General features: G+C 39.3%; 1 protein-coding gene across 1 annotated transcript; it reads left to right on the top strand.

Moving 5' to 3' along the window:
* si:dkey-121b10.7 (heparan sulfate glucosamine 3-O-sulfotransferase 6) lies at positions 1-24,613 on the top strand. Its single transcript, XM_064322874.1, has 2 exons — positions 1-1,023; positions 21,375-24,613. Exons 1-2 carry the CDS (start codon positions 452-454, stop codon positions 21,991-21,993), a joined length of 1,191 nt encoding a protein of 396 aa, XP_064178944.1. The 5' UTR covers positions 1-451; the 3' UTR covers positions 21,994-24,613.
* The last annotated feature ends 1,994 nt before the right edge of the window (positions 24,614-26,607 follow it).

Here is a 26,607-nt window from a genome sequence, read left to right as displayed (position 1 = left end):
GGAGTCTGCAAAACCTTGGCTGCCGGGAGAGGGACAGAACAGCGAAGAGGGATCACGCAACTGAGCAAAGCAAGTCTCTCTGGAATCACTGACATAAATAGTTATCACAAAAGCTCAAACTCAGTGAAACACGGGGCACTGGATTAATTGTCAATTGACATTACTTAACTGGAAATGCTCTTGCGAGTGGAAAATTGATGACATGCATTTATTTAAAATATGACAACTAAATGAAAACCATGCATGGCATATGCAGGAAGATTGCCTCGTATAACACATGGACTGGTTTACAACTGTTCAGCTTGTTAGACCTGACGTTCTATTGATCTAGATTGGTTCTTGGCATGCCTTCCCATTTAACTTTTCCGCTTAAAATAGGCGAAATACTTGAGGTAGTGTAATGAAGCATGATTACGTTTTGCCTCTTGCATATTGATCAGCATAGCGACTCATGGGATGTAGTATATGGAGGACTAGGCTCAACTTTGGACAACTGAAGGTGCAGTCCAAAGTGTCGGTATTTTTTACCATGATTATTATTTTCACTTATTTATTTTACTGTCTTACTGGATATTGCGACTCCCTTCCGAGACCAGTGTACGACCATCAAACTTTAACAAACACAAACAAATACGATGCACTGGACACCGTGCATAACGGATTCGGGTCTTTGGCGCCTTTACCTCAGCACCAACTTGGCGCACAGGGCCACTGGAACAGAACCTCGGCAGCCCCAGAACTTCCTGACTTGAGTGAGCTACACTCCATCCTGCAACAGATTGGACAAGTACATCAACAGATATCGAACGGCGAAAGGGCGAAAACAGAAGATGTCGACAACAGCATCTCTGTGTTCAACAACTTCGGGACCAAAAAATTCCCACAGGCTATCATCATAGGCGTGAAGAAAGGGGGTACGAGAGCGCTACTCGAGTTTCTTCGTATTCACCCTGACGTGAGAGCCGTCGGCGCTGAACCGCACTTCTTCGATAGGTTTTATGACAAGGGACTCGAGTGGTACAGGTAAGCTCCTTCCTTATATATTCAGAGATAGCCTATATCTTAGAAGATAGCTGACGGACAGTTCATAGAGTGTTTGTGTTACACACCTGAGAAAAAAAGTTATCGGTGGTCATCTAAATGAGAACAAGCCTACGATTTTTAAAAACACAAGATAGGTCTACTTCGAACTAGCTACATTGCCAATTAGACACGTAGCATATATTACTTGATCTACAGCCTTTGAGAAAGTGCATCTTTGAAAATAATCATGAATAATTATGTTTTCCTTGGAATAATGAATTTGAATTTGCATAAAACTTTGAAAATTGGCCAACATATTGTTAACCTTAATTTCGATAATTTCGTAACTTGATGGCCTTAAAACCTGCGACTATTAATTTGACACCAGTAGCCTAGTCTCAAAATTGCTTATTGTGCAGGCTAGTTATTCAGTAGGCCTAATAAACTCGCACAAATCGTAGTAGCCTAGCCTAAATCATTAAAATGGGAACAGTAAAAAGAAAATTGACTGACTTATAACATGCAGTGAAACTTCAAATATATGGAGATGCGTATTAGTAAGCATTATTAGTAAGCCTCTATTTATATCACCGGACATAATCAATAGCTAGCCACTGACGTGTTCAATTCTTGCCATTCTGGAAACGTAGTTCAATAGTTCAAAAGTAATCATCTGCTTTAATTTCGAAGCATCCTCCCACGCGCACCTTTTTTCCAGAAGGGTATCCCAAAGTCTCCAAATAGCCTGAGGATATATTATGTTTTTATTAGTCTGTTTTATTAATCTGTTTAAATAATTTGTGAAATATAGCCTATTTCGTAAAATGTCCATGCGATTAAGACTTTCTTCATCCAGATATCCAAAGGGAGTGTGCTCCGGCAAGATAAGCAACAACATTATTATTATTATTATTATTATTATTATTATTATTATTATTATTATTATTATTATTGTTGTTGTTGTTTTTGTTGTTGTTGTTATTTGTTTAGTTGTATTAGTAGTTGTACGAATAAAATGTGTACTGCAGTTGCTTGAAGTAGTTGCATACACCACTTAAATCTGTTAGACATGGTAACTGTTTTGGTGGGTCAACTGCTTGCAGCTAAAATGCCTTTCATTGCCTAAATCCAAAGACAATTCTGTTACTGAGATTAAGCATTAATTATGCATTCAAAGTATTTTCTGAATTGTGTTTTTTATTTCATTCATGATATTACGATAAATAATCAATCTTTAATTTATTCTGTCGAAGAGATCATTTAATCAATAAGGTAAATTCATGAATAGGCTATTGTGTAAACCGGTGTATCTGTTCAAATGGTGTATTGAGAGTTGTGTCTTAATGACAATGTTTTAGGAAACATATCAAATATTTTGGCTCATGTGAATTGATAGTCAAAAAAGGCCAATGTGTTCATTATCTGTAATATGGAATGTACATTGGGAGCCCTGCATGAATATAATCTTTGAGTATGGTTGATAGTAAGAAAGCAAAATTAAAATGTGTGCATGAGAGAGAGAGAGAGAGAGAGAGAGAGCAACCGCAAAGGGTGGTGTAATTGATTATTTCTCCTGAGCAGCTTTCTCTACCTTGTCAGTGCTTCACTCATTAATATCACTTGTCAATAAACACTGGGGATTAGAGACACACTCATTGGCAGGGTATTCAGTCCCTTGCCAATAAAATGCTGTTTATTGACCTGACACTCACAGAGTTGAAGTGACTCAGTAATTCCCTGGGGTTTGCACTATGATTGATGTGTATCCACACTGCATCATGGGATTGCCTGAATGTAACTTGACACGTGACATGACACTATTCCTCAAAGAGACTGTATTAGTTCAGAGGTTGTCTATTATCACTTTTAGGGGTGGGGGGCAAGTTTGGCTTAAACTGATACGAACACTAAATATTTTTTATTAAATTCAGCAAATGTAAAAATAGTTTAAGTGTGTTTCTCACACTTAGAGTAAGAGTGACAGACTATGGCAGTTAGCATCCATGATTAGATCCATAAAAATGTAGTTAACATGGTGTAAAAGTTTCCCTGCTTTCTAACCATACTTTGTTGTATTCATTGAGACAGAACAATAAATCAATGCACAGCTTGAACGATGAGTTGCACATGGCCAGGAAAATAAATCAAGCAGGAAAGGATGAAACTCCACTCCTAATAATCAAAAATGATATGTTCTTTTTATATATTTCGTGACAGAGAACCAGAATGCTGGCACTCAGAATGCCTTGGCGGGGGACGATGGGGACAATGGGATAAACAGACTGCTCTTTTCTCCCCTTCATTAGCAAGTTGACAGTTGATGCGAGGACATGTCAGATCTCCCTACTCCTCCCTGCTCTCATCAGTCAGGCACATGTTAATGCATATGCCAAATTAGGTCCTGCAGTGAATGCATTATGTGATCATTTAGCAGGAACTTTTGTGACAAATTAGAAATTGCCCCGTGCATGTTGTCAGAGAGAGATTTTTTAAAATATTAATTGTGTAAAAGGCATCTTATTAATGAGAAATGTGAATTTACACTTTTAAGTCCATGTTCATGTCGACACAATGTTTGCATCATTCATTGGTTTGTACATGTATCTACTTGCTCTATAAGACAAGCTAAAATAATGCAACAAAGAGAAAACAAGCTGAAGAATAGCTGTACTTATGGAAACGGAACACTGTTTGCACTGTGAGTGGAAGACAACACAAACCAAGCGTGCATTAATTAAGAGCACTAGTTCCACATTTCAGATTGGGACACAGGCAGACTCTCTGGACTCTCTGAGATGTGCTCTTGCGATTGTTTTCTATCTAATGGCCTCCCACAGTCCAGCCCCTGGGCTTTTAACATCATGTATTTAATGCTTTGTTCCACCTCATAGGTTTTCACTTGTGCAGAAAAAAAACAGAATGGTTTTTGTAGTCCTTAGTCTGTTGACAGCTCCGTCAACACCAGAAGGATTTTGCATCCGTAATGACAGCCAGGTATCAGCTCTGCTGGCTGGGAGTCATTGAAGGGGGTTAGAGATTATGACCCTGTCACACTTGACATGACATTACGCAGAGGACTGCTACATGCTTTGACATGGCTTTTATCTGAGCTCACACAATAGCAGGGGTTTAATGAGTATGGTGGTAAAAGGCCTGTTGGGAGAGGAGCTGGGGTCTCTACCCTCATTCACATGACTGCTCTCCTGTGTGCCGCGACGGAATTGTGGCAGCCATTAGAGGGATTGTAAGGGTAATCAAAGGAGGCAGGGAGCCAATGACATACTCTCAAGGGAAGGACCCCGCATGCGTACTTTGAAGGGAGGAGAAAACTACTGTGACAACTGCTAGTCAAGTATCTCATAGAGACATTGAGAAAAGACTGGCTTTTAATTTCAAAAATGAAAAATGTATTCTTTGTGTATGTAACAGAATTAATGCGAATGGAAAAGATGAGCTGGGTGACGGTGAGCCAGTCTGTGAGTAAGGGTGGCTCACTGGCTCGCTGCTGTGAAGGCCTGACTATGTGCAGATATCTGGGAGATCTGAAAGAGTCTTTCATGAGGACGGTTCTGTCAGTTCTGAGAGAGCATAGCATGGCCAAAGCGAAAACGGGAACCAGAGAGGGAGAAACCACAAACATCATCAAAATTCACAGCTGTAATTTCATCTTTTATGTTTTCTTCTTCCTCTTTTACTTTTTAGCATCATCCAATTCGAAACATGCAAGCACATGGAAACGCTTTTCCCCTGATAATTTTAGTCCGCCGGCGCTGCTTCTCTCTCCTTCACACTGGTCCCGTCTCCCTCCTCTCTCACACACGCTCTCTGTCAGTGCTTTAAAGGCAGGAGATTAAGTGTTTGCCTGGAAATGCCTGTGGCAGACCTGGCTTCCAGGAGGCGAGGCTGGGTACAAATTTGAAAATTGCTTTAGCAGCACTGTGCTGTAACAGGCCGGCTCGGAAAGAGCCGGGCCAGCTTGGCCTCCCGTGCGACCATGTAACCAGATAAAGATGCGGTCGAGCGAGCGATGGTAACTGTGGCCTTTCAGATCAATTACGTGTGTGTGGGAGCACATTCTTCATCTTATTATTGTCATTCATTGAAGTAAGCTTGGCAGATGCCGTCATACACCAAGTGGTTCCACTGAGTGGAAAAGACAAATACAGCATTTAAACATGTGGCACAAGCTGAAATCTGAAGTCTCAATGTTCACAGTCTGCAGTGTTTGAATTCAGCGATGTGTAACATCACTAAGGCAATGACAGTTTGGACAGTTTTGATATATATATACGCATAGCCATGTCACAAATTTTATGTAAAATCTTTCAAATGGAGTTGTTCTGAATTCATTATAAACCCTAATATATGTTTGCATGCTACTGTCTGTTACATTCAAATGGTGTGTGCAGAATGTGTACTTCTAGGTGACCAGTCTGTCCTTTGGCCTAGGTCTTACTGCTGCTGCATAGTTAAATTACTCACGTAGCACTTTTTCACTACACCATAAATTTGCTTTTGGGTATAATGTCCTTTCCAATATTGCTTCTTTAAATTAGGTTTGTCCCATTCATTGATTGCCTTATACCTTTCTTTATTAGGGTACTGCTGGAATAATGCCTACCTCTGAATTTCCAATACCGTCAACTAGATAGCACCATTAAACACTGACAGTTACTTCTGGCTCACCTATTGTATTTATATGTTCTATTAGTATATTGTTTGAGACTATGTGATGTCAGGAAATAATCTTAAATATTTTCTTTCTGTCTTTAGTGCTGTATTTACTGGATGATTCGGGCACAGCATGCAGGGGTCTAGGCAGGACTAAGAGCTAAGCCTTAAACAAAATGCACATACATTATAGACACTGGGAGCCCATTGCTCATTTGTGTCCATTTTTGCATTTTGCTATTCAAATCAAAGCTGCTCATGCAATCCACTCATTTCCTTCATCGTGCTGTTTTCCTATGGTTCTGCTGATACAGACAAGGATTTAATCCTCTTTGTGGAAGGAATATAGGAAAGGCTAATGTACTGTACATGTTCTAAACCCAACATTGCCACCAGTTTATTTACACTAGTCATGATCATCACATTGCGTGTCCATCATACAAAAATGATATCAAGGCAGGTCAGCTGTTTGGACTGTACCTGCTCTTAGTGTGCTCTATGAAGAGAATGTGCTTTGTGCTTACTGTCAGGTTCAGAGGTTACTGCATTTACTGCTTTCTCCCTGTCACTGGATCTTTGGGTTAGAGGCTAGAAGGCTAGAAGGTATTAGTATCTCTTTTCATCATGCATGCTTTTAAAGAGAGGAATGAGCCTGCCTTAAGGCAAGGACCTTCTTTTCTTCCTCTATCCTGCACCTTCCATCACTAACAGCAGAGAGGAACAGTGAGAACAGCTTCTCAGCGATCCATCACACATAGTATTTTGAACCAGGGCAACAAGATATTAAGTGATGTCACACCTCAAATGTACAAAGTTTACTGTACACTTTAATTTACGTCTTTTTCAATGTACTCAAATAGAGCAGATGAAAGGTAAGCACTTGTCAGTGTGAATTCCTGCAAAACATTTCCCAAGGAGGATATAATATAATATATAATTTACAAACAATTAACAGATTGTTTCAGAGCGTTCTGTACTATAATGGATACCCCTTATTTGTTGCCGCAACGAGAAACAATTGATGGTATTCTGAGATGATGAAGCAATAAATAATAGCACTCATGCAGGATGATCTTGCAGACTGTATCATGTTTTCCTGGTCATGCTGTACGTGCAATTTGAGGCCAAACAAAACTAAACGATTACAGAAGAAAACAAGCGCTGCATGCCAGATGTGTGGGTAGGGCTCCGCGTAAACAATGACAAAACTACGATCACAGATCTAGCAGGTGGATCTGATACCGCAATTACTGCCAGTTACAGATGAAGACTAAGAGCAGTGAAGCCCCGTGTGAGGCAGTTTTGTGAATGCGGGTAAGGGGTCCCCATAGGGGTGACCCCTTTCTTTTGTGCGGGTCATCCTGCCACTGAGAGACAATGATTTACAGAAACAACTGATCCTTGAAAAAGGATGACACAGCCTGAGAGGGTGTTCAAAAGCCAACAAACAGACACATTGCAAGCACATAACAAAACTTTTATTCAGTAAAAGTTACACAAAGGAAAATGACCCATGTTAAGTAGGGTGTTTTCACTGCACTGGTTTGCACAGCTTAAATTGTTGCCATCAACTTTTTTATGATTGCTAATTAATGTGCAAGTAGCTTGTTTGCATGCGTATGTGTCTGATATTTATGAGGGAAAGATCTGTAAAACAGTGGAATCATTGTGGGATTTAATTATGTTTTTCTGGATTAAAAAATGCCTGATCAAGCAAGTTACTTGCTTGGTTTTTATGGTGCACAACCTGGCTTTTTAATGAGTTGTTTTGTTTCGTCTTTATTTTTGTAGTCTTTTTTATTTTTTATGTAGCATTTTTGTTTTTGCGAGCTAACATTTCTGAATGAAAAGAGGAATAAGAAAAGTTGCCAAAGGGACCTATAACTGCCACCTCTTAAGTGGCATTTGGTGTGAGTTTGATTCTGCATCACCCTCTTAAATATGACCTCAATCCCTACAAAGCAAACACAGAACAGTTGGAAAAAGGGTGGGGGACAGAGAAGGACATTGTTCTGAGAAAGTCTTTCATGGTTGAAAACATGGAATTGATTGTCTTCAGAATAATCAGATCTTTATTACTTGAATAAACAAAGCTGTCATTGTCTGGCTAACTATTACAATGTCCAGGCAGAAGATTAGAGGGAAGGGACCATTAACTGATTTTAACACTTCTTATTTTCACTTTTCCAAGTTTCCACTCAAAAAAACATTGTAAATGTAGCTTTGACATTTTGAGACTTTTCTCCATTTCAGTGTTTAACTAACCTACAGTTATGTCACCTCTTATTGTATCATTAGATATGAAATTGCTCTGTTACTATGAAGCTATGAGGTTATGAGTTATTAAATCTTTTGAAATTAGGATGCTTAACTTTCATTTGTGTGCTAGTAGTAACCTTTTATTTTCTCCAACAAACTTTTGAAAATCAGATCCAATGTTATGACAATCAGATACAGAACTTGATGTCTCAAGATGTTTGAAGTAATAGCAAAGGCCTTCATTCTTCGTAGTGATGGACCCCAAATGCTGATCATTCCAGGAATGATGCCATTTAGCAGATACGTGCATACAAACAGGTTTAGGCAACAAGCAGTGTTGATGATAAGTCATCAGGGTCACAGTCATAATATTCAATACATAATCATACAACATAAAGTTAGATTATAAGACTATAGAGTGAAAAAGTTGAAGTTAGCTATTGGCCTCTTAGAGGAACAGAATTGACAAATGATTTTGTGCAGTACCATTGTTCTGAAGTTGCAACCAGACACTGTAGGGGGAAAAGGATATAAAACTATTTTTAGTCATTTGTCACTTTAAAAATGATTTAATATTGATGTGTCATGTTTCCATTTAAATGTGTAGTTTTAATACTGTTAAACTACCAGTTTACTATCATTGGCAAACTGAAAGTAGGGTGGTGACCGTTACAACTCTTAGAATAAAGAGATTCTGCCTGGGTGGAAATGTGCAAATTCTTAGTTTTTGTGTGTGAAAATCCAGTCAATACATTTCGGTAAAGGCAAATACTTAATAATGTTTAATGTACAATAGCTGCGGTGCTTATTGCAGCAACATTTCACCGAGAGGCTTTTGATAAGCATGCTGTTTTGTTTGTGTATCTAGCGTGAGCTAAGTATATTGTCTATATTTCCTTCATATGTCCTGTTCATGAAAAACAGATGTTGATTTATAGGCATCAATTAAGCTGGTAATTATTCTTACACTTTTTTAAGAGCAGATGAGCTGTTTTAAGGTTTTACTGATAGACGCCAGTCCACTGCCTCAGTCCAATAAGAATGTACATTGGACTTACATTAATGTTTTATAAGCCAAAGGCAGAACCAGCATGCAATTTAATGTGTTCCCTCTTGTATTCCGAGAAATTAAAGCAAATTGTTGCATGCAAGTTTAGTTTAATGGTAAAACCAGCCTCAACCATACACTGAACATATTATGCAATGGATTCATCAGCATTTAAAATGCCCACTTCTTCAGACCCACAGCAATGAAAGCCACAAGGAAGACTAAGCAAAAAAAGTATTTTAAAAAAGCAAATGAGCCTACTTTCCAAGGTAATTATGCAATCATTGCCTGGATAAAAATTACTTCATTTGACCATTCAAGTTATTTGACCATAATTCCGTCCTTTAATAAGTACATATTATTCATACATAAGTATTTTACTGATGCATTACATGGTTCTGGACTGTCTTCATACATCTACAGAGGAAAATATTTGAAATACTGTTTAAAGTTTTTAGGAGTTTTGCCAGTTTAAGAAAAACTGCTTGGTAGAACCTCTCTTAAAGCATTTTTCCCAATGTTCCCCTGTGACAACATTACATATTACAACTCAGTTCGGAATATTTGTGTTTTAGAGTGGCAGCTATGGATCCATGCTGGTAACAGTCAGTGCAAAAAATCCTGTGCATATAACTAGAAAGACATTTACAAAGTTATAACAATTATTGTTTCACCTACATGCTACATCATTTGATCAAATTATAAAAAATGAAGTAATTGTTCATTGACAGTAACCATGTCAAAAGAACACAACGGACAGTGGATGTGAATTGTCAAATATCAGACTTATAAGTCTGATATAGTCCAGGGGATGTATTGCATTGTCATTCAGAAAGAAAATGAACAGGATTAAGTAACATTTCAACATTGCATATTTGTTAAAATGTACAGATATTCAATGCAGTATGTATGAATGTATGAATTTAGCTAGCCAAATCTTAATTCCAGTGCTTTGATGTTAAATTATAATTTGAAACAGGGAATTTCTCTCTTCAGGAGTTTGTATACAACATTATTAAGAACTTTGCTTATGAAGCATAAATTCTGTTTCAGGAAGACTTCAGAAGTATGAAAAATAGCTGATTTCTCTTGAACTCTTAAAACTCTTACATATAATAATAATAAATTCACAATTCTAAATACTCAATGTATTGATGGTACAAATATTAAGGAGAGTAGTCTTATAGGTCCAACAAATACTCATTATACCATAACTCTTAAAATGACCTTCAAACTTCTTTCAATATTACTGTGAAAATGCCTATGAAAATCAGCACTTGGAATAAACAGGCAAATACATACTGAAAGCTGAACATGGCCTGTTAAAAGGTTCACATTGGCTTTTCAATTTGCGAAAAGCCCTCATCCACAACCTCTGCCATCAATATTTTGACAGGTTATCAATTGTTTGACCTTTACTCCTTGATGTCAGACACCTTCTTCAATCAGAATTCAATTAAGAAAATAACATAAATCTTTAATTTAGCATGAGGGCTAGGGGAAATTGAATTTTGAATAGAGAAAAAAGACTATATAAAAGGCAGATCTTTTTTTTCCTGTACACGGTTTGCTACTCTTTTCACTGCACATAGGGTCCGCATTGGATAGTATTATGTATTCACCTGGATACTATTTTTACATTATTTTTGAACATCACATGACCACAACAGTGAAATGAATAGAAAGGGTATATGTTATTTATGAATGAACATTTTCCCCCTGCCTTCTTACTGACTGACCTGTGTATTCTCTGTTCATTAAAATAAATGAATACATTTTAAACAGATTGATCCACCGTGACTGACTATTGATTATGCAGAGAGATTAATTCCTCTCTGGCAGGTTCCTAACTTAAAACCACTCACTGATTGATCTGGTTTGTAGGGGACAACAGAAAGTCCAAAATAGCCAACCAGGTACCTTCAGTTAGAGACTTTGGCATCAGAAAGAAAAATAAATTACATATATTTTAACATAATAAGATATCATAACTTTTAAATGCAGGTTTTTAGAAAGTAAAAAGAAAGTGGTAGCTGTTTTAATTTTAGTTGATATATTTGTGGCTGATAGCTGAAAGCTTGCTGTAAAAAAATTATGTTTCTGGTGGTATAAGTTATGATTGTGATTACAAGAAAAAAATTGCATGTGAGATTCAATTGAATGATACCTTTGGGCAAAGCACGTAACCTGAATTCTCTTGTAAAATATTCAGCTGTACAATGAAATGATCTTTTCTTCTTCTTCTTCTTCTTCTTATTATTATTATTATTATTGACATAAAGGTGCCTAGTTACTGGCTTGCCCATTTGGTCTCTTTTGTCCTACCGTTTTATACTCATGAACTAGCTTTTGAGCTGCAGCCTTATCATTAATGATACATTTGTGGGGCTGTTGTCTCAGTGATGCTCTGTTGTTCCTGTCTACCATTGTTTGATGTCTGGCAGTACTCGGGGTGACGGGGGTGGGGGTGTGGGCTTTAAAATAGACTGCTGCCTGGGACTGGAGTAATTCACCTTTATTTGTTCCGGTCTCTGTTTTAAGTGTCATTTTGCCTTTTGGTAAGCCAGTTAGAGATAAAGTCATTTTATACTACAGTAAGCCTTGCGTCATCATTCTAGGCATGAAGTTGATGAAATACTATGTATGGCAAAGACTGCGAGGTGGTGTATGCATGCTTGTATTTATGTGGGTGTTTGCGTGTAAACATGCATACAAGTGCATCTGTGTTTCAACTCTGGAGTCCTGAGGCCTTTAAGTATACCCTTAACATGGGCTAGACAGTCATAAAAACAGCAGTTCCATGGTGTTAAGTAAATAACTTTTGTCATTTGTGGCAGTCCATATACTGATGCAAAGTCAGAGTGATAAACTGATAAAAGGAAAAAAGTGATTTTCTTTTAGATTTTCTATAATGTATATTTTATTAGAACTTAAGGAATGACTTGACTGCACTGAAGAATACTCTTTCCCAGGCCATTGCTGTCTAGGAATCAACAGTTTTGAAGTAGAGAGGACTGAACAGCTGTACAAATTGTCCTCATGGGAGACATTTAAAAATCAGGGGTGAGGTTTATTTACAACGAGGCCCTGTCTTTGAGCCAGCTTCCTTTCTGTCAGAAATGGCTCCTTGAGGCACAGAACCGCTGTTAAATATCCTTCATGGAGATCTGACAGTGCGACAATATGGATTCAGACTGCGCGTATGAAAGTACAGGACTCCTGCACATCAAAAGGCTTCACATCCATTTTCTGGGTGTGGAGCTTTTTTTTGGGCAAAGCTGGGATCTTTCCAGCTCATTCTCTCCACAACGGTCCCTGTACGTCAGTTAAGGGCAGCCACCAGGGACAAGCAGAAACCGCAAGGAGTGAGATCTTTAACAGGCTGGGAAGTGGTTTTCTGTGCCGTCCAGTCACAAGTCATCTTAATGGTGTGGAGCTGGGTAGGTGCCAAGGGGCCCATATTTGAAGGCCATATGGTGTAAATTATAATGTTCTGAGGTGCACGCTGGTTCATTTGAAAATGTTCATTAAACTGAGCAAAAACTTCAGACATGTCATTTTTCGCTCACTGCAGTAATAACACAGTTGGGGGAAATGCTATATAGTGTTAAGTGCCTGCGTAGCGCAGCTGGGATTGAATGACAAGGCTGCACAAAAATATCAGCTTCAGCCCCACTCTAAAGAGCTGTTATGGTTTAGCACTGTCTGTAATACTCAGAATAAAATGTAAGATTAGACTTTCAACATTTTATTATATGACTATGAAATTATTATTTGGTTTTATACATAAAAAACATAGGGGTTGGGTTGTTTGCCTTTTGTTTGTATTTTTCCTTAGTCCTTTTCATGTATTGTATCTGTACTGGTAAGATCATGGCTAACAGTTTCTGCCATACAATGTGTGGTCTACTGACTGTAAAGAGAAATCAGAGTGTAGAAGTTTAAAGCTGGCTTTACCTAAAAATGGTCATCTGCTTCTTTAATGGCAATAAGAAACTACTGAAATGAAAGACTAGCTGGAAATCTCGTGTTCTTTCTGCATGTCCATTCCCTCATTATGTTCATTTTTTTGTAACAATTTTGACTTTAGCTAATGGCTAATTACTTTTTTTTAATGCATTTTTATAGTTAGGACAATGCTGCTTTGCATCTCTCTATTTGCATTTAACAGAAGTTAAATAAGCTGGTTTGCACCTTGGCATTATTTCAGCACGCTTTAGTAGGGTATAATTTGCATTGGTTCCTTTGAAGGTTCATAATTAATACTGGCTGCTTCTCTTTAGAAGTTAAAGTGCATTTCAATGTATCATCGCAGTAATCTCACATACAGTACAGTAACTGGTTATTTAAGCACAAGTACTGTTCTGCCTTCCTCTCTTTCCCAAAACTTTTTTGTGCCGTAAAGTGTCCAGTGGAAATGTAAAGCTTTGGAATGTTTTAATTGTGAAATGTGTTGAAACAAACAGTAATTTAAAAACATATTTCTGCACCTTTAATTTCCTCACCTGAAAGTGCAAGATGCCCCTTTCTAATTGCAGTAAAACTTAGAAGCGGTTATATTGTTATCCCCAAAGCTGAGTGTTGTAGTAATATAGTAGAAAAAGTTTGAGTTTTAATTGATGGGGAAGTTGCCCACAGCAATATAACCTTCAGTTTCCTCCTCTTGTCTGTTCATCATTGGGTGTGGGCAGTTGTGTCCCGGCACAAAGAGATAAACTCACAAAATCTCAGAGACTTCTGAAGCAGGGGTTACATTAGAGAGACACAGATTTTCCCATCTGATACAGGGAAACAATTTGAGTAAACCACAGACATAGCCCTCCCCCTCCTCCTTCCTCTCCCCTCTCTCAATCTCAGAAAAGTACCTCCTCAAGCAAACAGGCCCGAATGATCACATTGACTTTGAGTGGATCTTAGACCTAGTGATGCCTCATGTTATTATTTTTGGCAGTCTCAAAAAACTTAGCTTAGTGAGGACAGCAATAGATGAACATGACACACAGTTGCAGTTCCATTTGGGAGAGCACATGCCATATCTCTGAGGCATCCTCCCACACCCCTGTTGTCTCTGGCTGCTGGACTTGGTTGTTACTGCTCTTTTATAGGGCTGCTTGTTGCTTACAGCTGCCTTTTAATTGCAACCCACAAACTTATGAAGCTCTCATTTGCCCTAAATAATGACAAGGCCGTTTCTCACCAGAGCACTTAATCACACACAGACCATCTCTCAGAGTCTACAAATGCACTCAACCGCCTGTATATTTATATGTCATATTTTTCTCTCGGGCTGATGAGACTGAAGCCTTACTGAGGTGGAGAGCGCTGTGTGCTCTGACAGTGGGAACACTGAGCTTGGCTCTGTGGCTACATGTGGAAGCACATAGCAGTAAGAATAGTTTTAGTGTTTTAAGGAACCTTAGAAAACATTTCCTCTTAACCTATCCAGTAAAGTTTTCCCCCTCATACACATACATGCTTAGATTTCTTTTGACCATAATTACAGGACATTGGCGTGAATTCAGTCAAAATGTGAACTTAACGTTGATTCACGAGTGCATGTGCCACGTTTTTTAATTTATTTTGTGGACAAAAAAAATCTACTAATAAACTAATTGCCTCCCAAACAATGAAGAGAACCAACACTTACATTTAATTGTGAGTGTAAAAACAATGTTCTTGACATTAAATACCAGGAGGTTCTATGGCAATATAAATGTTATATATGTTATATATTTATATTGACTTATCATTTAATGATTATGTTAATCACATTGCATTCCATTATATTAAATGTATTGCTAAGCATGCATTCACCCTTTTAATCATGAGATTTGCATGATGTGCTGCTCACGTCAATGGATAAAGCATTGTCACATGTGGTGGAATAATGATTTGCGAATAAAGGAAGGTGTCTCACAAATAATGACCTCTCCAGATGCTGCATACATTTTACAATAAAGGTGTGAGACACAATAGCTCTTTTTGAAATTTAAACATGCCTGCAGTCCTCATGCACTGATGCAATGAGATTTTCAGATTAAATCTATTTGAATCATACAGGACTGATCTCTGGTGGAAAACAAAGCAATTTATTTCTCAAAGACAATGAACATTTATATTTTCACAAAGGCGGTAGCTTTCATAAAATATAGGATATGCCTGCATTTTCACACCAGTCATCAAAGAGGTTAATAAGAGATAGTATTATAAATAGCACAGTATTCTGGAACAGCCTACATACCATTCAATACACACTGGTGACATTTTGCTGTCATACCAGAAAGCAAACATTCATGGAGTTATAACTGCAGAAATAAAAGGTGCTACTAATTGTTCATCTGCTCCCTTTTCTCCCATTCAGTCCCCTTCAATGACATATGTGGCTTCAAATGCAGCCCTGCATATTATTGACTACCTGAGACTGTTGGAAAGGTCAGCTCAGTTGTCTCAGTTTCTTAGCCTTGTTATTCCTATCTTTCAGTGTCTTAATATGGAGGCCAAAAGGTCTCTAATTTTCTGTGAAGAGAATTTTCTTTGTCTTATGGTATTTTATGAACCCTTCCCATAATTCAGTTGGTGCTGTGTACTGCATGCAGTATGACTCCTGCTCTCCTTAATTTTATTGCATGTTTTGACTGTCCAGCATGTTTCTGTGCAACATCTAAGTTTCCAAACCAGCATGATAATTTACAGGGTGCTCACTGAAAAATGTCTTCACAGTATATAAAGCGCTCCAAGCTTTGTGCGTGCAGTGGGACTGACTGCTGAAGAAAATATACAAATACACACAGTTACATGGTGGTCTGTAGCTCATTCAGTTAATCATTAATGTCTCATTGTGACCTTGAGGGGGAAAAGGCCTGTAATCCTCTAACAGTCGGGTCTGGTCTGGCTTGGTCCGGAGACTTGCATAACAAAAAGTCAACAGCAATTTCAAAAAAAGTTTTGGCTGAGCTTTGAAACCAGGGACAGGACTTCCTATCCCAGCAAACACGTCTCTCTGCTCTGAGCCTTATTGCTGCCAGATGTTGGAGCATCCTGTGCCATTGGTAGCTCGGTAGAAGGCTGACCCTGCCTCAGTCGGGGGGAGCATCAGGGTGTGTTCCTGAGAGAGGGAAGCCATTTATAAATCAAAACTTCTGCCCATTATTTACACTCATGGGCCGCTGGGCTGCACCCTGCCGTGGGGAAATAAGTCTTGCGTTCAGTGGACAAACACCGATGAAAGCCCCTGGCCGAGCTCTCAGTGTGTGCTGTTGCATTTAGCTCTCCAATGGACTGGAGTTAATGACCTCTCTGTTTGCCCTACCTGCTCAAGTGCTCCCGCTGTACACATGACGCTCACTAATATGCAGACCTCACCGGCAGAACCCATATGTGTGCGCTGGTTATTGTGTGCCCATTTATCTTAGGAAGATGCAATTTCATTTTTATATGTAAGGGCACCCCAGGTTTTCCTTTTTACTTATATCTTCCATGGTTCCCTCATGCAAGGAACTTGTGCTTGATTATCTGTGCTTGTGCTTCATTCAGTTGAGTATTTTGAATAAATCCGTAGAACACACTAAGAAGAGCACAGATATGTTATGAGAGGATGACTGTACTCTTCTGAAGAGTGTCAAAGTTTTCAGTGCCTAAATTCCAATGAAAAGGTGAATCCCCTTGTAAATTACATCCTTTGTGCCTTGTTCACATGTAATGATTTACAACGTAAATGAGTGGCTTTTTCTAGGGAAAACAATTAATTTTGAGTACCAGACCTTGCCTTGAGCTCATCTCACAGAAGTGAGAGTGAATGTTAGGTAGACAGGGTCCATAAAGCCGTCAACCCTTAGACCTGGGCAGCCGACAGAGGCTCATAACTGCACACACACGCAGGACACACATGTTGACCTTATTACCTCTGCCACGGACGTGACCTAGAGCACAGATACAGAGCTTCAGTCATGACTAGATAACAGGAAATTTATAAGTTAAGAGCAGTGAAGAATTATCAGTATAACTCTACCAAGAGCAGTATGTAATTGTTTTTGTAGCTACGTATGCAAGTAATTGTTTTTAGTTTGTTAGTATTTCAGCAACTACACGCTTGTCACAGATTTGGACATGTAATTCTGTTTGGATTGGCAGTTTTGACTACATGCCCATCAAAATGTCCTTACAGTGGCATTGCTTACGATATCTTGGAAAATGCAGGGGCGTGTGGAGAATAAATATCTGACAGAAATAATTGGAGGAAAGGAAAGTGCCTCAGCATTCAAGAAACTGGCACCAGTGTAACTGAAGAGAGGAAGCGTACTGGAGACAGTGAGGAAGAGTGGGCAGAGAAAGCAGGGAAAAAACCGCATCATTAACTATTGATAGACACGGCGGAGCTGCATAAACTCATTTACAGAAATGACGCCTGCCCCCTTAGAGGTAACACAAGCTCAGATGGGTGTAAGTGACAGAGACAGAAAGGCTCCCCGAACTTCATTTCCATTACCCAACCCCACCCCCACCCCCATCATGCCCCCCCCCCCCCCCAAACCACAGAGACCAACATATTGATCTTCATTTCTGAACCAGGTGACAAAGAGCCTTTCACAGAACGGAAACGGACATGGCACAGTAAAAGGGTGACATTTTAAGATCTTAGAATATCCAGACTTGAAAAAATAAGAATCTGCTGTGTTTGCGCTAATATCCAAACATATGCATATTACCAAGGCCTGTATCTGTAAATAAAATAATGTGTCATCACTTAGCGATGTCTTCATATTAGTCATGAATACATAGGCTACCAAATAGTTAAATAACAAGAGTGTGAAAGGTGGCGAGATTTTACATTGAATTACAAGCAGGTAGACTGGAGTAGAGCATGTGAACCTGGGCCCTCTTAAAAAGCGAATGCGTGTTGGGCCACCCACACATCCCTCCCCAGCCTGTAAACAGCATGCTGATAGCCGTCTGTGTGGTGATAAATGCTACAGCATGCGACGGGTCAACCGTCGGGCCACAGCTGCCGAGAGAGCGGCGCAAGGTGTGATTAAAACAAACAGCAGGACAGGGGCCCCTCAGAACCTGTGTAAAAATTTAAAACACCACGTCTGCTGATAATGATAAATTACAAACCGATAAGCTACAAAAGAACACCAGGCTCTGCCCGATCGGCATGCTGCTGCTTTGAATTAGCTTGGGCACAGTTTGAGGTGCAGAAACGCTACTTTTTTATTGGACAGGAGAGCTTATCAGGCTGCACTCCCTGTTCCAGTGATGACTGGCTGGCCTTTACCAGTGTGTGGCCTCCTTCTCAGCTTTGTGTATTATCCAAGCTATTCTGTGATTACAGGCCAGCACTCTAAAATGTAAACATTGTGTCAACGTGCGAGGCCTGCCCAGCATGGCTTCCATTAGCTTGATTGCTTTGAATTAAACATGCACTTAGTTCTGTACATATACTTAGCCCAGCCGTGTTACCTTTTGCACTACTGCTGATTGTTATCAAAAAGAAAGACCATCACGCTCATATTTAACTCTCTAACACAACCTTAAATTATGGAGGAATGAAAAGATGAAATAATTTGGGACATCCACATTGTGGCAGACCATAGAGGTCATCAGTGGGAATTCTTGAGACATGTGGGTCTGGGTTAGAGTGCACATCCTGGGGTTAAATCACAGAAACAGTAATATTCTCTGTTTACCCTGTGCATTTTCAATCAGGCATGTTTGCTTCCTCACAGGTGTGGGTTGTTCTCAAATGACAGGATGGGTGAAACATTTTCCCCCAGAACTGACCACTGTGCTGCCTTGTCAATCTCAGTAATACTCACCCATTCAGTGACAACCACCCACCTATCCCACCTCAAATCTAATGGCTAAATCCCGCCGAGGGCTCCTCCCACATTTTCAACATTGGAAATCATGACTTGCCTGGCCTACTCATGCATTGCCATATTACACTCATGTTTTTCATTCTGTGGCTATTGTAAATATTCAGCCATAAACATTCTTCATCTTGGGGCTAAACAAGGCAGGAGTGGTTAATCCATATGCATGTATTATTTTATACAACAATAGTAAGAGGACTGTAGGTTGGCTTTCCAACTAGGATTTGCTTTTGTGCCTGTCCATTGACAGATATGTTTAGCCACTTCAAATCTTAAGACTTATGTTGTACTTTACTTGTTTTTTTGCCAACCAGAGATTGAAGAGCAAGATTCAAAATATTTTATGTGTAAACAACATACTATGTGCTATAGAAGTCATTTTAAGATTTACAGATGGATTTTGATAATTGCAATACGTATTTCTTAAACAGACTGTTACAAATGATAATTGTTCATTTAGCTGTTTTTACTTAGACATAATTTCTTGTTTTTAGCAAAACAGTTCGCTTTCTTTTTTTCCATTAAGTTTCCCAAGCCAAGGAGTTCATTTAAGAAAATCTGCAAATGTTTTCCAGCTGTAATAAAGTATTTCAGAGGGAACACTGCTTAGTAGGTCTAGACCACATGTCCTCTACGATTTAAAAACAAATAGCCAAAAATGTACCATAATGACTGCTTCAAGCGACACAATTTAATGTTCATTAAAATTAGTCAATCTTTTAATGTAAAAACCTAAGAACAAAATCCATGCCTCATCTCTCTCAATATGTTAAAGCTCAAAAATTGCATCCAGCTTTGAAGATGTCATTTTTAAAGTTGCTTCTGCATTTAAGAATAAAACCATGCATGCATATTTTGGTTTGACTCATAAAATCTCAATTACATTATCAGAATCAATTAAGCTATGATTATAAATATGGGGGTTGGTAGATGGTATTTTCCCACACTGTACTTTCACATCACATTTTTTGTTTGTCATTTTTATTAAAATTTACTACACTATGGCAAGAACATCATTGCAAGCTACAGAAAACACATATGAACCATCTGCTGTACTAGAGAATGTGAGTGTAGTCTAAGAATACACCCTTTGAAACCCCGATCATGTGAGACAAGTGCCAAGACTGTTGCAAAACAAGAAGAAACTCATAACAGTAGCGCGATGCATGTCCTTCTTATGAAAACTATCACCCCTGTATGTTTTCAAGATGGTCAATAAAAGAGGCTTCATGGAGATGGGAAGAGGATTCACTGAAGAGAAGCACGGCCAAATCTTACATCCATGCTTTTTGATTAGGGCTTATGGGTCTAGGGAAAAAACCATGCCTCTGACAAGCATGAAAACGCAGAGGTTGTCTCTAGGAAATTACTGTTAAGTGTTTCTTTGGGGCTTGTGGCTTTTTTGAGTAACCTCTCATTCACTTGGCATTCCATCACACATGTATTTCACAAGGCTAAGATTTAATGTAATAAATATTTAATATTAATGTAATCACAAGATGTTAACTTAATAATAAGGTAGAAACCAAAGACCTTCACATCTGAATTAGAGTCAAGGGGGGTGTAGTCTGCACTCTGTAATAATGAAACATAAAGTAATATCTCAGTAATATGTAACATATGGTAACAGCCTTGCTCATATTGTAAGTCCACAGGCACCAAAGCTAATTCGACATGTCCCAGTATGTGGCGGTGTGTTGTTTGTTTGATCAAACTGAGTAGTTATTTTTAGTGTCATTATAGATTTTTGTCAATTCATCACAACGTATCATGTCTATATGTAACTGCAAGGCTAAGAGTATAATATGTCTACAAATGTAGTCAAACATAGTCTTAAGATATGAAAAAAAACATTTATAATTTGACCAAAAAAAGGAAATGAAATTGATTCAATTTTCCCCTATGAATTGTGATATTATTGCCAGCTGTGTCATTTCAAAATGATAACTGAAGGGCTGCTGTGTAGCTTCATGTGTAGCTTCAAGATCTCGGATCAAATCTGACCCGTGCAAATGCTGATTGTGGCCGCCTGCCCCACAGGGGTGATGCACAATTGGTTTCATGTCACCGAAGGGATATATGGGAGGGATTCAGTAGCTGATGATAGCAGTGTTCATTGCTCAAGCAACCTCTGTTTGCCATCCAGGCCTCCGTGGCTTTCTCTCTGCGCACACGTATGATTGGGTCTCCTCCGCACCCCACTCTGCATGTGCGTGGCCTGTGGCTGCAGTGTGAAAAGAAGCATCTGGCTGACACTGCGTGGTTCAGAAGAGAACTGCAAGTTGTCTTCACTCGTCTGAGCTGGCTGACAGGGGGGCATATAAGAGCTTTCTTGTACACAGTTCACAAATTGGACATTTCAAATTGGGATGGGATTGCAGCGGGCAAATTTATATATTAGAATATATGTATCTGAATATTGACTAGAGGCAGGAAAAATGTGAGACTAGTTTTAGTCTGATCGTCTTATTCTGACATATGCTCTCCTGTCTCTGTATTAGAAACCTGATGCCTCGTACATTGGATGGCCAGATCACCATGGAGAAGACGCCCAGCTACTTTGTGACCAAGGAGGCTCCACACCGTGTGTTCGCCATGAGCCGTCACACCAAACTCATTGTGGTGGTTCGGGACCCTGTGACTAGGGCCGTGTCCGACTACACCCAGACCCTGTCCAAAAACCCAGGGTTGCCCTCCTTCCAGAACCTGGTCTTCAAGAACTCAAGCAGGGGGCTCATAGACACCTCCTGGAGTGCTGTTCGTATCGGGATCTACGCCAAGCACCTGGAGAACTGGCTGCAGTACTTCCCCCTCTCGGGCCTCCTGTTTGTCAGTGGGGAACGGCTGGTCACCGACCCGGCGGGAGAGATGGGCCGAGTGCAGGACTTCCTGGGCCTGAAGCGCGTCGTCACCGACAAGCACTTCTACTTCAATCAGACTAAGGGCTTTCCCTGCCTCAAGAAGCCGGAGGGCAGCAGCCGCCCACGCTGCCTGGGGAAATCTAAGGGCCGCGCCCACCCCCACATCCCGCCTGAAGTGCTGCTTCGGCTCAGGGACTTCTACAGACCTTTCAACCTTAAGTTCTACCAAATGACTGGCCACAACTTTGGCTGGGACTGAGCACATAGGCCTGGTGTTCTGAAAAGTTGTTGAGGGGCCAACGGAATTTCTTTTCTGTTCTTATTTGATTTTTAGAGGATTTGACTATGCTGCGCAAAATGACATTAGGATTAAAGAGTACATATTGTACACATGTGGTTGGTGATGGCAAAATAATTCCATCTTCCTGACATTTTGTTCTGAAAGGCATACATTATATGAATGTGTTTGCATTCTTTTCAACTTTTTTCTTTCAAATTATACATTTGTTTCATTTTGAATCAAAACTTATTTTGGCTTGTTCTGTAGCGATCCTCCAGTATTGCGCATGTTAGGCATTAATAAGCCTGTCTGTACAAAACAAGATAACAGTATCTTAAGGGAAGCATTATCAATTTCTTTAAAAAGGTCATGAGTGAAAAGCACAAAGATTTGTAATCTTGGGTCAAATATTTCACAAGTGGTACTCACTGTGACCTTTGACATCAGGAGCTTAAAATACTTGAGCACTTGTGTTATGAAACAGATAAGCCATGGTTGATGTTAATAGCTTAAAGGCAGATAATCTCATGTCCATTTTAAAAGGACGGCATTCTTATCTTCCATCTATTTCAGAAACTTGCATACCTGCATTTTTTATTTATACTGGCTTTTGGGGTAGTAAATAGGTGTATCTGAGCATTCTGTTTTGTACTTTTGATTGGTGGCAACATTCAAATCTCTGATGTGACAATGCTGGTTGTGGTTGAGTTGAGTTTCTCCCCTTCGTTATTTTTTTAAATGGCATTCAGAATGAAAAAAACTCTTTGCACAGTTTGTTCTCCTTGTACAAAATTAAATGGAATGTTTTTAATTACACAGGGACTTTCTTTTTAACTATTTTACTCACAGTCATCTATATGCGTGCATCATTATCATTCTTAGCTACTTCAGTGTAGCTCTTCAGGATCAGAATTAAGAAAGCACAGATAGAATACATTCCCTTTTTTGAGTCTCATAAACCAGAAAGATTAATAGAAACACTCTGGCTACTTTTCATATACCAGATAAGAAGCACTTACAGTAAGACTACAGCCACTTGTAATTAAAGCGATTTCTGTGTGCATTGGTTGTGTGAAGGCTACAAACAGACATAAACTGCCACATGCTCTACTTGACTGCCATGAATCTGCCATCGCTGTAGATCAGGGGTTTTCAGGCTTTTCTGATCCCAGGTCCCCCACCCAGGCCCCAGAGTCATCCAGGGGACCCCATTATAAGTTAAAAAGGGCTATATTTAAATAAAAAAAGGTTTTATATTTTGAAATATTTTCCCAAATCTATATATAGTCATTGCATATGAAGTCTGGCCAGAGACCCTACAGGACTTTAAAGGACACCCAGGGGTCTGCAGACCCCCTGTTAAAAACCCTGGGTCTAGATTATAATATTGACCTATTCAGAATGAGGGTTCTTTCATGAGGGTTTTACTTCTGGCATGTTTTGTGTTGTCAATGCATTCATTATATACTTTACTGTTTAATAAACTACCACCAGGCCCACCAGGTAACACAGTTAATGCTCATATAGTATACTGTCGAACAGGGGTGCACAACTCTGGTCCTGGGGGGGCAGTCAGTTTTAGTTTTCTGACAGCTCTCCAGACTACGCTGGTTCACTCCTGTACTTGAGCACAGTAAAGACTTTACGATACACTTGCAGCTGTGGCTGTGGCTGGTGCCTATACAAATGTCAAACCAAGATATGATTGAGCTAACTAAGAAATTATGAACAAAAGTTGGCACAAAATCCTCAACTGAATTTGCCTTTGTTGTGCACCACTGCTGTAGAATTGCATTACATGAAAACCCTCTTTTCATCCCTTTGTCCAAAAAACCTCTATCAGCTACTTTATGTAAAAGTGAGAAACATGATTTATTTATTTATTTTTGTTTAGTATAAAATCTTTAGGTATTAAAATAATATTTAAGAAGTGTTGCAACAGTGGCTTGAGAGACATTTTATAAAGAAAACCCTTCCTTCTTTATAGATGTTGCTGTTGCTTTATTTAAAATCCTATTAATTTGCATTTCGCACATTTCATTGTTTATGTACATTTATGAACAGTTATCAGTTGCTGGTTTTCTCTGATTTCCTTTAGGTTTTTCTTACTGTAAAATCCATTGGGATGAATGCTGGATTTCTGCTGGAGTTTGCCTTACTCTCCTGGTACAATGTAACTCTATAAAGAACATAAGGTATATGCAATACTCACTGTAAATCACCACATGTAATTTATACTGTAAATGTCATGATATTGGGGATTATGGTCTTATATACTGGACATATGGCAAAAGTTTATTTAATACTTATTTTTTCTAATACAAAACTAATACTATTCTTTCTCTGTACAAAAATGTATTGCTAATTTAAATATTAAACAATGCTGTTCTCTTAGGTGGGATGTTACATTAATCTTCTGTGTGCATTTTTAATGTTTTCAAGTCTTAGCTGACTTATTTTAAATGTGTGCCTTCTCTGACTCATGGAAGATGCCTGTGCCTTCATGAATGTTTCACTGTGGTTTTGCGGTATTTGTTGTCTGCTCCTAACACCTGTTATACCAAAAAAAAGACAACAATTAAATATAATATGCACAGAAGGATAGCTTCTTCTGCAGTAAAGCATTGTTCACTCACTATTAACATGTTAACATCTCGCAAATTGTGGGTTCTGGAACCACCAAGCAAAATGCATTTGCATAAAATTAATGGGTAAATGTTCACATTACCCATTGTAAACAAGCCAGGAATCCTCTTTAAATGGAGCACTCCAGAGCTTTGTGAGGGGAAAGGGAAGAGGGGGTCATGGCTCCAAGGCTAAATTTGAAGTTAACATAAAGGGGAGTCTTGAATGTGTAAGCAATCAATTGGCAAGGGTCATTTGAAACCTTAGGAATGGCATTCTTTGACCCTTGCCTGCCCTTTGACCCATGTGCTGTGTTGCATTAAAGTGCTGACCACTGCCACTGGCCACAGGAGCTGCTTGGCCATCTTTTCAGCAGAAACCATTTGTATTGCTAACTGAACTCCCATACCCTGGCTAGAGGGAAATTGTTGAATCAATAACTGCCTTCTTAGTTTATAGGTGCTGCAATATGCGCTTATATGTACTATGTGCCTATGTCAGTTTGATTTAGTTAAGGTCAAGGGTAATACGCATTTATAAATTATTCTTAAGGGGTGATTTAAAGTATATGTCATACAAATCCAATTGATGCAGGGTTAACAGATGATAGTTAAACGTCTTCTTAGCAAGCATATGGAATTTCATATGAGTCACTCATCAACTATTCAGCTTCTTGGTTTTATTTTGTTGTCTAAACTTCAGATATTCAGCTGAACTCCTTTCACTGCGCATAGGATTGCTGTTGAATGGAGGACTGGGACAGGCAGAGAGTTTGCTGCAGTAGCCTCATGCTTGCGTAATGGCAGATCACCAACATTTTTTAAATAGAACAGTTCCAGAAAGGAGTGACCTGATTGTTTAGGGTGATCGACCAGTGATTCCATGTGAATTTATCTTCCTGGAACAATATCCTGTGGGATAAATATTAACTGTTTATCCCACAGGATATTGTAATATTAAATATTTACTTTGGGGTTCTGTTCTGCGTGTTATCCAGTTTACTAAAGGATTTTCAGAAGTCTTAAGGAGACTTAAGGAGCATGTTTTTAAGGATAGGAGTCTGCACAAATTAGGACAGACTTGTAAACAGCCCCAGAAACGTAAGGGTTTACACAATCACACATGCTCAGTGGAAGCCAGTCCACAGAAGTCACTCCCTCTCCATTACCAGGGTAACCCAATAGAGCGGCATCAAAATGCTGGTTTTGTTTCATCCCTGAATCATTCACTATGGCTCTATCTCAGTATTCTTGCGTGACTACAACATATTTCAATGTTCCCTGGTCATGTGTTTATGTTGTCAGAGTTAATGAATGAATTTTCATATGTACCTTACACATCAAGACAACACTATTTGTACAAAAGCAGAGAGTTGATTGGCTGTAGATGGAGTTTGAAGGGTTGGAGGTAAGAGGAAGACATGGAAGAGGCTAAAGGTTCGCTAAAAGGGAAGAAGGAAAAAACTGGGACAGAGGTACAGGGCAAGGGCAAGGGTCCTTTCTAGGTCATTGTTCTTCCGAAGAGGAGTGTTCAAGTCGAATCTCTTTCGGGTGAAGAGCCTTTGAGAGCCTTTCTTAGGAAAGTGGCCTTTATGAGGCAGGACGAGAGGTCTGAAAGCTGAGATAGTGATCCTATTTATCAGTTGAGTGGCTGCATTCAGGCCCGAACATATTGATATGCAAAGAGGCATGCCCGGGGTCTGCAGCCCAGCCTTTGTCAGCGGGCCCTGCTCTTCGCTCAGGCTGTGGCTCTCCCGCCAAGGCACAATGGCATGCAGGCAGAATCCTGCTTAGCTGAGCAGCATTCGGTCTAGCCTTCTCAGCGGCCTCTGTGCTACCACAGGGCTGTTAGGCCGTGGTTGGAGTTTGGTAAGTCCATCTATGGATCCAGCAGACCTGACCTGAGGGGACTCAACCTGTCCGACAAACATAGTGAGACTAATTGCTGACCTCTACCATGAGGGTCAAG

Source organism: Anguilla rostrata, chromosome 2, assembly GCF_018555375.3.
Source record: "Anguilla rostrata isolate EN2019 chromosome 2, ASM1855537v3, whole genome shotgun sequence".
NCBI classification, from domain to species: domain Eukaryota; kingdom Metazoa; phylum Chordata; class Actinopteri; order Anguilliformes; family Anguillidae; genus Anguilla; species Anguilla rostrata.
Note: the sequence above shows the minus strand (reverse complement) of the source record. Positions and strands in the feature narration are given on the sequence as shown.